This window comes from Osmerus eperlanus, chromosome 7, assembly GCF_963692335.1.
Source record: "Osmerus eperlanus chromosome 7, fOsmEpe2.1, whole genome shotgun sequence".
Classification (NCBI taxonomy): domain Eukaryota; kingdom Metazoa; phylum Chordata; class Actinopteri; order Osmeriformes; family Osmeridae; genus Osmerus; species Osmerus eperlanus.
This window is the reverse complement of record NC_085024.1, coordinates 8,275,979-8,288,967: the sequence shown is the minus strand read 5'-3', so window position 1 is coordinate 8,288,967 and position 12,989 is coordinate 8,275,979. Positions and strand designations below refer to the sequence as shown.

The 12,989-nt window shown below is 39.9% G+C and overlaps 1 protein-coding gene across 5 annotated transcripts in view; it reads left to right on the top strand.

Annotated features, from left to right (window-relative positions):
- The window catches only part of LOC134022944 (CUB and sushi domain-containing protein 3-like), a 403,505-nt gene that overhangs the window by 104,498 nt on the left and 286,018 nt on the right, over nucleotides 1-12,989 (top strand). For all 5 annotated transcript variants that reach the window (XR_009930720.1, XM_062464691.1, XM_062464690.1 and 2 more), the window contains exon 4: nucleotides 4,803-4,997. Coding sequence is in view for 4 of the 5 variants with exons in the window: in XM_062464691.1 (XP_062320675.1) it covers nucleotides 4,803-4,997 (195 nt within the window). In the remaining variant the exon portion in view is untranslated. The remainder of the gene's footprint in view (nucleotides 1-4,802; nucleotides 4,998-12,989) is intronic.

The following is a 12,989-nucleotide window of genomic DNA, read 5'->3' as shown; positions in this document are numbered from 1 at the left end:
CCCCTGTTCAAGTGTTGAGAATTAAATTAGCTGCACGGTCTGTACAGATCTTGACAAAGCCACTTTTTTGTTCTAAAACCGGACTATAAGCCGTTTCGAAATATAAGCCGCACAAGCACAAGAAAACTGTAAAATCAAGTACAAGCCGCGGCTTATTTTCCATAAAATACGGTAGCCTGCGACAATGCCTGACAGGGTCCAGGGTCCGTCTTCTTTGGAACAAGGAAAAACGGGGAGTATAGGCCTTTGTGTCGGTGTTCCTTTGAAACCAGGGAGACTACTCCTCTGCGCAGGAGGCTTGTGATCTCTTTATGGAGAGGGCATGCCTTGACTGGGCAGGACAACACCATCCATTTCACTCCCTCGAAGGGAGGTGGGGCTCTGACAAACTGTAGAGTGTAACCATCTCTGTGTCATGTCCAGGCACTTTGTAAGCACACAGTCTGCCTTCCATTTCGAATGGAATAGCGAGAGAGGGCAATCACTCACTGTGCGGGTCTGAGACAGGAAGCGACTGTAACTCTTAGTTACCCCAGCCGCCGCCGGACACCCTCGTGGTATCACGGCCCAAGGTGGGGTCATCTCGAGAATGTTTTGGTGCATACTTGCTAGCAAAGCGCAAAATTGTCGGTAGATTGCCTTTCGCTAAAGATGTGGCCGCGAATGAGCCAATCGCTGAAGTTGCACGAGCAGGAACTGCTCGAGTGAGGGAAGACGAGTGCATCCCGGTGGCAGATCTACGAGGCGCGGACCTGAAAGAGCCCAGGCTCACTCTAGGTTGGCGTGCCATGCAACGGCTACGCTGGGAAGTGTGGAAGTGATGGAGTCCCTTGACTCCTGAAGAGTCACAAGCTAGCAACTGCCGTTCTCTGAGGAACACAGGTCGGCAGCACAGAGTAAGACACAGAAAGCCGGACACAGGACCGCAACCGTGTGCGGACTTGAAGGAACCCAGTCTGTCACAGACAATTTGGGGCTGCAGTACAGACTCATCTCTAAGTGAGTGTATCAGCGCCTTATGTGTAAAAATAGAAGACCCAAGTTTCTGCAATCTAGCTTTGTCAGAAGCAGATGTAGCTAACTCAGATGCAGTGTTGAATAAAGAATGGAAGCATGTATAAGACACTTCCAATGCACTGCGTGATATATTTTTACAATAGTTAATTTACAGAAAACTACTTCCATCACTTTAGTTTAGTAGCATGACCAAAAAGATGGGAATGTTTATTGTTTTAATGGGAGCTGATTCGCAGAGTATCTGAGTAACTCTTTCCAATTCAAGTTATGGTGCTTGCAAATGCTTTGCGCTACTCCATGTGTATTTAACCCTCGTGCTGCCTTCGGGTCACATGACCCAAAGGTTCATAACGAACCATCGTTGTGTTTACCCAATTTTACCCAATACAAAAACAAATTAAAATAATTTTCTTTTAACCTTTGCAATGTGGGGGGTCTGAGACAGCCCAACGGTTAAAAGAAAATGCTTCACTTTGTCTTTGTATGCGGTAAATCTGTCGCAATACGACGGTGGGTCACAATGACTGATGGGTCAGAATGACCCGAAGATAACACAAGGGTTAAATGAGTTAAATGCTAATCTGAATTCAGAATTTGCTTGCTGAAACCCAAAAGAAATAGGTTCATAGATATTTTGTGCTTGGGTACCCAACATTGAACCCACAAATTTGTTTTCAAACCATGGAAAAAAACTGCCCCACCTTTGTTTTCTGTCCCTGCAATAAGAAACATTTCAAGGTAAAGTTTCCTGTCATATTATATATATATGCATTTTTGCATGTATTTTCCTTCTCAGTGTGAGAGCGTGTGAACTGTTTGAAATGCATGTGTATCACGGCCAATGCGTGAGAGTTTGCAGCCCTGCATAACATCCATGCTAAACCTAGAGTCACAGTTCTGTGGACTACTAGACTTTGTCATAGCAGGGAAGAAAACGCTCTGGAGTTTAGGTGTCCCACATTACCCAATGTCCCAGATTACCCGAATTCACCCTATGTGTATCTCATGAGACATGCACAGGTATTACTAGCAGACTAGTCCACTTTTTATACTGTAAATATTGGCATTAATCAAAGACAACACATGACATAGCATAACTATCTGTTAATCGGACTTGATGAATACTGGGAATGATAAGAGCAGTCAGCTAACTGATGTCAAACTATTCCTGTAAATATCAAGGAGCTTTCTTATTAAGTTCCCTTGGTTACACACATAGAAACACACAAACATACATCATCATCAAGGAAAACAGTTTTTACTACAGTTGAAATTTCCTTTGAAAGGCATTACAGCTTCCTGTTCTTTGTTTTGTTTATACATTATGAGATTAGGCCAATCCTAGTGTGGTGGTAGCCCGAACAAGTCTTCAGTATACAATCTATTAAACTTTTTTTTTCATCTCCTTGAATATTTATATTTGCTGATATATATTATCTTGCAAAACATGTTCAGTAATACGTTTGTTTCATCATACCAGAGGATAAATCTGTTGACAGAATGCAGCGGGCCATTTATTGAAATAACTGTTAGATTGTTTGTTGCCGTTGAAGTTAGTTCATATAAAATGTAAATAATGAATGCTAATCTTTTTTTTAGTTTTGTTTACTTCTTCCAACCATACATAACAGTTGACAGATATAAAAAATGAACCACAATTCTTACTGGGGTTTGTGTCACCAAAGTTGTATCCAATCTCTATGCACCTTTTATATAAGTTTTGGTTATGGGTTATAATTGTCTGTTTGGTTAAATACCGAAATAGATGTATAATGTAATATTAGAATCCTTTTTAGGCATTTTTTATTTGGTAGGATTGCTTTGGCCACAATCCATACAGATTTGAGGGATCTGGGGGTTTTAGTTCTGAAATCCTATACTTGTTGTCAGCTTCAAAAAGTTAAAAGTAGGGGTGTAACGATATACTCGGCTCACAATTCAATATGAATCACGATACTGGGTTCACAATACGATACGCATCATGATATTTTGAACAACATAAACAAATTTAAGTCAAATAACAGATTTATTTCCAAAACATTAACAATTTTTAGTAACTTTCTTTGTACATACAACTTAGTTAACTCAGATCAAGCGATTTCAGTGAATGCACGCATGACACAGGTGCAGAATAGGTCAGGACCCTGTTCGTCGTAAGGGTTGAAGCTAAGTTAATCAATTGTCCCTTTAGCCCGTTAACATTAGCGAGATGAGTGAGAACAGCAAATATCAGTTTGTCAACGGCTGATCCGCATCCAAATCATGTGGTTAATTTCAATCAGGCAAACTTATCAGGGAAATTGCACGTGCACGTCCTACTTCAAAAGGCAGGAAAGGTCAATCACCAAAACCGTGATTTTCTAACGGTATGATGGCGGAAAAGACGAAAGAGAGAGCGGTGATAGGCTATTCTCGCCATCCGAGCAAACTATTATAATGAGTCTCTACGAAGATAATAAGCATATTGTTATGGCTAAGTCAAACACTGCCGCTGCCAGAGCAAGACAAGCAGCTTGGCAAAAAATTGCCGATAAGCTATAAATGCGAAAGTTTTGGGGAAATGTATAGGCTCATCTTAAGTGCCTCATTACCCCAATCAATCAGATCACATTTCTTTAAATGTGCCTGCTGGCAGTAGGCTTAATGGAAATCAATAATCGAATGAGATCTTGCTAACGAAAATAATGATCTCAACTCTTTCAGAATAAGTAGGCTAGATAAAAACAAGGCCAAAGAGTATCTAATTGATACAAATTCATAGACACTTATGAGGATATATGTAGGCTACTGCGCTTATATCATGTACTATATATGTGTATATGCATGTAGGCCTATGTGTAAATCCCTCTTTGATTTCATTGACTGGGACATGGCCAGGGAATATGATGAATTGATTCATCAGCTGGTTAAGCGCCAAGTACACTTTTCTTACAGCAACGCATGCTGCGGCTTTGCCAATGTTTTCTGCATCGCCTATACTGTATAAAAATGTAGCCTATACCCGACGCAAAAAAACTCAAGGCTATGCAGAGTCTGAAGCACAGTTAAAGTTTCAAGTAGCTTTATTGTCAATTTCTTCACATGTCAAGACATAAAAAGGAATCGATATGACGTTTCCCACTCTCCCACAGTGAAACATAAAAAGCACAGGCACAACAGATACATTTCCTAAAACATAGCGTTACATATTCACATACAGCAGCATAAGCTCATAATAAAGCATAAAGCTTGCTGCGGCGTGTGATATTTGCAATGTACGGCCCGAGAAGGTCTTGCAAATAAATGAGTCCTTGTCGGCTGAATCGATATCGCTCAAACAAGAACTCATCCGTGTGAAACAAAGGATCTTGGCAATCGCGAAGAACTCTATTGGTATGGAAAGCTAATCGAACTAAAATATAGCTCCTTGGTCAACTGGGTCTCTCAAAAAGGGAGCTGCCATGTTATTTTCCGGGGGTGTGGCAAGCTTATCCAGCTACACTTACGTTAGCCTGCTCTGGAGCAGGTTAGTGCTAATTGATATGTTACTATGGTGATTTATCGAAAGTTGCTTCCACGAACCAAAAAGAGGGGCGTTTTTGATCCTAGCCTGAAAATTAGCTCGCTAAACCGCTTAGCGAGCTACGACGAATACCCCCCAGGTGTTGGTAGTTAAACCAATAGGATAAAACAGACGTCATATTGAAGATTTCCTTTTGCATTGCGATGGTTTGTGGTACAATATATCGTTACACCCCTAGTCGAAAAGTACCTGTAGTTTACCTTCTTTTCTCTTCCCTCCGCAGAGCTGAAGAGCAGTTCTTGTGGGAACCCAGGGGTTCCTAATAAAGGCATTCTGAACGGGACACAGTTCAACATAGGGGACAAGATTCGCTACAGGTGTGTGACGGGCTATGTCCTGGATGGACACTCGCACCTCACCTGCATCACTAATGGGGCCAACGTGGCTGTGTGGGACTTTCCCTTCCCCATCTGCAGAGGTGAGAGAGATTTATAAGATTTATTACCTCAAATTCATTTTCGGTGTTTAAATTAGGGGCCAAGCAGCGAAGCACCTATTGTATTTGTTAGTATTATTATTGGTGGCCAAGCCGCGAAGCGGCGAAGCCACTTAAGTGTTTCTACCTTTTCTTATTAGGGGCCAAGCAGCGAAGCTGCAAGGCACCTATTGTATTTGTTAGTATTATTATTGGGTGTGCTTGCCTTCGGCAAGAGCACAACCTTTGTTCTCTCACATATATATTATTATTATTGTGAGAATGCTGTTAAGCATTCTCACTATTGTTTTCCTGTTTCTCTTTATTATTGTTGGAATGCTGCTTCAGCATTCCAAGTATTGTTCTTTGAATCTTTATTAGGGTTCCTCTGGTAGGAGGGAACCTATTGTTATTGTTGGTATTCTAATTAGGGTTCCTCCGGTAGGAGGGAACCTATTGTAATTGTTGGTATTCTTCTTCTTCATATTAGGTTCCTCCGGTAGGAGGGAACCTATTGTTATTGTTGGTATTCTTATTCTTATTATTATTTTTCTTCTCCTTGCGCCCCAATATCTCAAAAAGTCCCTTGTCATACATTTTCTAATTTGGCACATTGATACTACATCCAAGTGGGTACCCCCACACTAAATATGGGCCACATCGGACCATAGGGGGTGCCACAGGCCACGCCCAAAAGTCCGATTTTCAAAGTGATGGCATTTCCACCCCATTGCTCCAATTCTTCTGAAACTTGGTGTGCATGCCTCATTTTTCATGAGGAACAAAAAAGCCTCAAGGACCCATAAGGTCCGCCATGATGGATTTTCCTGTACTGTGAAAATTTGGGAAAACCTTCAAAATTCCTCTTCTCTTGAACCAAAGCTCTAATTTACTTGAAATTTTGAACAGATATGTATCATGGATGTATCTAAAAACTTCACTTAAGACAGTTGAATCAAATACAAAATGGCTGAAAGGGGTGTACTTACGTAAATGTCCACATTGCCTCAATACGTTTGTGTCACTAAATCAAATGTCATTTTGAATGATGGTTTTTCAAACCTAATAGGGTTCAAGATGACATCACTCTGAAGTACCATAAACAATTTCACCTTGGTATGTCAAAATATGATTGAATTAGAGCTGTTTGAACTTCGACCAAATCTGACAATGCTCGCCATTGGAGAAACAGCTTTTTTTGCAATCCATGTCTGGGAATGGCTCAATTGGCTGAGATGTTGTGCTGGTAAGCAAAGGGTTGTAGGTTCAAAACCAGTCAGAGGCATAGTTCTGACAAAACGGTTTCTAGTCTAACGATCAATCCTCCGGTTGTAAAAACATAGCAATGCGTGTTTATTTGAGCCCATCACAACACTCCGATCATCTGTTTAGCGAGACTGTGTAAACCACTGCAAAACAAGCTAGGTTCACCACAGTAGCTAGCTACTTGTAGTCTACGCATGGTAGAGATAACGCTAATGGTTATCTCTAATGAAGTAAATTGATTGTTCAGGTGGATCCCTTGCCTGTTGCGCAAATTCATTTCAGTAACCTAAGCCAGGACACATTCCCACTGATGCTAGGCATTATTTAAAATTCCCTTCCATGACAAGTTATGGCACTCCAAAGAACCTGTTTAAAAAAACAATGAGAAAGTTATTCTTTACAGCAGCAACCCAGTCATCCCGTTGTCCCGTTTTTATAGGAAATGTACAAGCAGTTTCAACTTAGGCTGAATCTAACAACGCTTACCACAGGAGAAACAGCTTACTGTTTTACACAGTAACTGAACATGACAATATTCAACACTGAGAATAGCTCAATGGGCTGGGATGGTGACCTGTAAAGTATAAGGTTGTAGGTTGGAATCCAGACATAGTCTTTTGGCCTGTCATCATTTTTATTATCTGTTTAGTTCAACAGGATGACATCTTTCTGAAGTACCACAAACAATTTCACCTTGGTATGTCAAAATATGATTGAATTAAAGCTGTTTCAATGTTGGCTGAATCTAACAACGCTTACCAAAGGAGAAACACCTTACTTTTTTATACAGTAACTGAACATGACAATATTCAACACTGAGAAAAGCTCAATGGGCTGGCATGGTGACCTGTAAAGTATAAGGTTGTAGGTTGGAATCCAGCCATAGTCTTTTGGCCTGTCATCATTTTTATTATCTGTTTAGTTCAACAGGATGACATCTTTCTGAAGTACCACAAACAATTTCACCTTGGTATGTCAAAATATGATTGAATTAAAGCTGTTTCAATGTTGGCTGAATCTAACAACGCTTACCAAAGGAGAAACACCTTACTTTTTTATACAGTAACTGAACATGACAATATTCAACACTGAGAAAAGCTCAATGGGCTGGCATGGTGACCTGTAAAGTATAAGGTAGTTGGTTAGAGTCCAGCCATTATCTTTTGGCCTGTCATAATTTTGATTATCTGTTTAGTTAAACAGGATGACATCATTCTGAAATACCATGCACAAAATCGCTAAGCATTCTCACTATTGTTATTGGAATGCTGAAGCAGCATTCCAAGTATTGTTCTTTGAATCTTTAATCAACTTATTATTTTTCCGTGGCACCTTTCAGCGCCTTCAAATCTTCAGCTATTAAAACCGTTCAGCTATAAAACAATTCAGCAGTTTCAGGCCATGGGTGCTATGACTTTTCATACCTCTAATGCTTGAATTAATATAAATCAATATTCATAATATTTTTAACATGGGTTTCCAATGGAGTTTTCTTTCAAATCCTCTCAAACTTCTTTAAACTTCTTCAACTTCCAAATCCTTCTTCTTCCTCAATCTTTCAGCTAGAGCCACCATTTAAACTTTAAAATGTTGACAAAACCCAAACTATTTTTAAATAATTCCGCTTTTTGATATCTATTCAACTTTTTTCAATATCACTGATTATGTTTCATGACTTTCAAGCCGTTTCTGAGATTTACATGGGTGTGTACGTGAAACCCTAGAGTGCAGACTGAAACGCTTAGAGTGGAGGGCAGCTTCGGATGTCGTTGAAAAAATATTTCTAGTTTGCCAGCATTGCCACAATTTTCGCTCTTCATGCTTCGTTTTTGGATCAATAGATAGCTAATTTTGTGCTGGTCGTAGACAGTTGTCTGTTGAATCCAACAGACGTACACATTTGTTCAGAGCCCCACGAAAGCGAGACAAAGTCCAACTCTCACCCCATAGAGACCAATGCAAATCTGGTGACAAAATCGTCAGAGAAAGCAAAAAGAACAAGATTTTGAAACTGCCGGTAGAGTCGTATTTCTGACCGTACAGAAATATAAAGGACATTTCTGGTTTCGGCAGAGTCTTGGGTCACGGAAAATATCCTTATTATTTGGATTGGACGTATAGTTTTGCGTCTAGGTTAACTTGTTTGAGGTGTGGATTCTAGCTACATTTCTGTTATTCTCTGCCCTCAGCGCGTTAGCAATCATAGCTGCACCATCACCGTGGCAACGACAGACACGCACCACTCAGTCTCACGCAGGTGATTGGTATTAGCTGATTAGTGGAGTCACAAGACAGAGTTTGATAGTATTTCAACCTAATACAATTTACAAGAGGTGACTCTGCAGGTGCTGCTAATATCTCTTTTACTACTATTGCTAATGGAACTGTTTTATTCTACTACGCCACTGAGTGCGTTTACTTGACCATGAGAAACCAGATTACTAGCAATTGTCGGTTTATGCCATACGATTACTCCGTTTACATGTGTAATTAGTTATGCGATTACTCAATAAGCGCGTCTACATGATTCTTTTTATTAATTATTGTATGCTCCACGGACAAAACTTCCATCCTTCAGCAACAAAGTGTCGCTGTGACTTCCTGTATCGGCCCTACTGCTGTATGTTTCATTCAATCAACACATTGAATCCTACTAAGAAAGCTGAGTAAACGCACTCAATGCACACATCTGCTACTGCTATTACTATCCCAACTATAATTTCAGCTGTTAAGACTATCATATTCTTTTCATGACTAGCTAGCCTAGGCCTACTTCTCCTTCTGTTTAACAGTTCAGCTTTCAGCTTCTCCCGCATTGTATTTCAGCTCTTAGCGTTGTTAGATGATGCAGTTCAGTTTCCACACTGCCTCTTTTGTGTGACTCACACAGTTTTGACATTCATTTCAGCTTGCAGGTATTTTCTCATTTCTGTATTTTGTGCAATTTAAGAAAAATAATTTCATCTTTAAGCATTACAACGCATTTTCAGCAGGAAATGCCTTTTTAGTTTTTCAACTTCTTAGTTCTTCCGCTGGTTTTTCGTCCTGTAACTAGTCCTGCGTACTTTCACCGATTCCTACAATTCTGCAATCAAAACGTTCAGCTCCTTCAGGAGATGTGTGCTATGACTTTTCTAATTTCTCACTTTCATACTTTTTGATATATTAAGGTTTTTGTGCAAATTATTCTCCCATTAAAAGTAATGGTAAATCCTTTCAAATCATTAAAAAGCTTCCTCCTCTTTCAAACGTAACTACTTCAGCATACTTTCAGCTAGAGACACCATTCAACCTTTAAAATGTTCACAAGACATTTAGCTATTCCCAAATGATTCAGCTTTTTCAAATATTCAGCCAATTTTGAATTATGACAGTTTGAAATACATTAAAATGTTTGCTCCTTGATTTTTATGAATGAGCAGCAAGCAGAGTGGCACACTCTGCTGCCTGCTCTTTTTCTGATATTCAACTAAATTGTCAAACAAATTCCTCTAACTTTCATGTAGTTTAACTTACAGAAACAAGTTATACTTTAAAATGTAGGTAAAATTGTCCTCTTTCAGCCAATGTAACTACCAAAGAGCTCACATTTACAGATTTTCAGCTATGAGCCTTGAAGCGAGAGAAGCCTTTCAAATTCTCTCACTAACTTCAATGGAGAGGTGGGTAAAATTCGTCAGAGAAAGCAGAAGGAACAAGATTTTGAAACTGCCGATAGTCGTATTTCTGACCACACAGACATATAAAGGACATCTCTGGTTTCGGCAGAGTCTTGGGTCTCGGAAAATATCCTTATTTTTGGGATTGGACGTATAGTTTTGCGTCTAGGTTAACTTGTTTGAGGTGTGGATTCTAGCTACATTAGTTATTCTCTCTGCCCAGCTTGTTAGCGATCACAGCTGCTCCATCGCCGTGGCAACCAAACAAACACGCACCAGGAAAGCAGAAGGAACACGTTTTTGAAACTGCAGGTAGAGTCGTATTTCTGACTGCACAGACATATAAAGAATATCTAAGCAATCATAGCTGCACCATCACCGTGGCAACGACAGACACGCATCACTCACACAGGTGATTGCAGTGGCGGTTTTACATTGAATTACACCCCCCCCCCCATTGAAATCAAAAGGCTGTTATGGTAAGACCGATTATGTTCTATACAGCTAAAACAGCCTGGGGTCAAATTGACACCAAACATAATAGGAGGGTTACATAAACATGCCCTTACACGCTAAATGTCTGTTATTACATGCTATATTGAACGAAAATATAGTTGTAGCAAATAGCAAATGTTCGTCTTTGAAACTACCTACAGATTTTAAAATTCCGTTGGCTAATTACAGGGCCTAACCTAAATAATGAAAATAAATAATAACTGAACTTGTAACAGTTTTGTTGCAAAGCACACTATTATGGTGAAATGTTATCTTGTGTTTGTTGAGTTAAAACCGAAATATTGTTGTTGCATAGCAAGCATCATAGCAAAAAGGCTAACAAACATAAGAGTTAGCCTATACCCACCAATTAACATTAGCCCTTCATTCATGACATGGATACCGTAATAATCATACAGAGACATATTTGCATACCTTTATCTTTTTCTCGTTTCTCCTTTTCTTCTTTCTTTTTTTTTGAAATTGGGCACCTGATGGCTTACTTGACCTTTTCCTGTCCATCTTCTTTGGCACTCAACAGTCAACAGATTTCCCATCCCCCCAACACTGTCACTCACGACCAGAAGTCAAGACTAAACCAATCCTTGGTGACCACAATCGTTTTGTGATACATATTTTTATTAGCCATTTCACACAATTAAAAAAAACAAAAATGTGCAAGAACTTAAGGCCTATATTTATAATATTATGAATGAAATGTGCGTTATTTGGAAGAAAGTCGAGGTGCAACTGACTTTAGCCCACTAATTTAGAGTATTGCACTATACAGTGGACCCCCCCCCCCTTGTCCGTTCCATTTGGGAGACCCAGTCAGGTGAGCTGTCTGTCCCCCTCCCCTTTTTTCACACAGCTTCTGTGCACGGCACCTTCTCAGCAAGCAGGGGTGCCTGCAGCTGCCTGAAGGGGGCGCCAATTTGCCAATTCCCTACACAGTGAAATGATAGAAAAGAGAAAACCGCTTCGCGGCGCAGAGATTTTTATTTATTTATTTTATGCTCGTGCGCCCCCCACGTGACATGAAAAAATGCCGCCCGGGCGGCATTATAATATATTTAATATGCCGCAGCACCCAACCAAAATTCCTCTGGCCGCGCCACTCTCACTATGGAACCGGCAGGAATCAAGCACGTCTCCCCTGGAGTTCTTAGTCTAGCCTGCCACTTATCAGCCAATCAAAAAAAAGAAAGGGTCTATACAATAGCCAATCGGAAAATAGCACCATTGTATCTGGGTAAGATTTAATGCAACAACCAATGGAAAAAAAGTATATCCTGTAATTTTTCACGTGATTCTGCTACGTCTTCCAAAAGTTTCGTTCACCTACAGAGCAAACCACTGGAGCTCGAGCATCACTTTGAGCACAGTCATGATATCCTGTTTAAATGTTACAACAAATTCACAACTTGTTTGACACAAACAATGACAACTTGACTGCTGTTAGAAAATGTTTCCCAGATAAATAGCATCAGTTTTTCATGTGTCTTAACCAACAGTTTTACAGCCTGTTCACTGACAACACCTGCTCAGAACAAGTAGTTCATAGATGTAGCCGGTGTGTATTGGTGAAACTCACTCCTCAGGTATGTAATAGGCCACCCGCGTCGACGGTTAGCTAGCTTTTCGTTGGTCTAGTTGGTAGTGGTGGCGCTTGGAATGTCAGAGGTGGCAGGTTCAAACCCAGTGCGGGACGAACATAGGCCTGATACCTTTGACGGAGCTTGCAATATTTCGTCTGATACATATAATAGGCCTAGTCATATTTTCGTTATCACACGATGACTGACATATTGTCACATTATAAACATCTCTTTCCAAATACGCGTAATAATTTTATGTGTTTTGCATAGTCGATGTTATAGGTCACTTTTAAAATAATGTCATATTTTATAACTAGAGAGGGTACAATTTCTGGGGAAATTGTAGGGTGTGCTTGCTTGCGTCGGTTGCACAGGGGTCTGTATATTTTATATAAAAATGCATAGGGCCTACTTATTATTTATAAAGATTACATAGATTTAAAAGCATCTTTTTTTTTCTGATCATTTACAACTCAAAATACGAGTGAAGTGTAGAATGAAATATGATGTCTTCTCATTTCCCCTGCAAGAGGCAGCCTCATAGCTGAATCAAAACGAATACATTTGGCAGACCGGTGTAAAAATTGACCTAATCTCTATGACTTAAACGTCCTTTTAAGTTTTCCCTTCTTTTATTTTCAGGCATTTAGCCTACTCATATTGCATTCATTCATTAATAAAGAACCCCCTTTGAAGATTATTCTACGACGTTACCGGCAGAAGATAGAATCGCGATTCAAACAGTACCATCTGCTAACTGAAAATATGCCCCCAAAAACGTAAATAAGCTTGACATTTATTTAGTGGAAAATTGCTCATTCATAAAAAGCTCACTGGTAGCGATCATTGTCAGTAACAACGCAAAATGCGATATAGCCCTGTGTGGAGAAGCTGCCCCGGTAAATTCTACTACTACAGTACAGTACTAGACTACTGCTGTGTTCGTCTTGGTAGCGATTGCGTTGGTTGAATTCGAT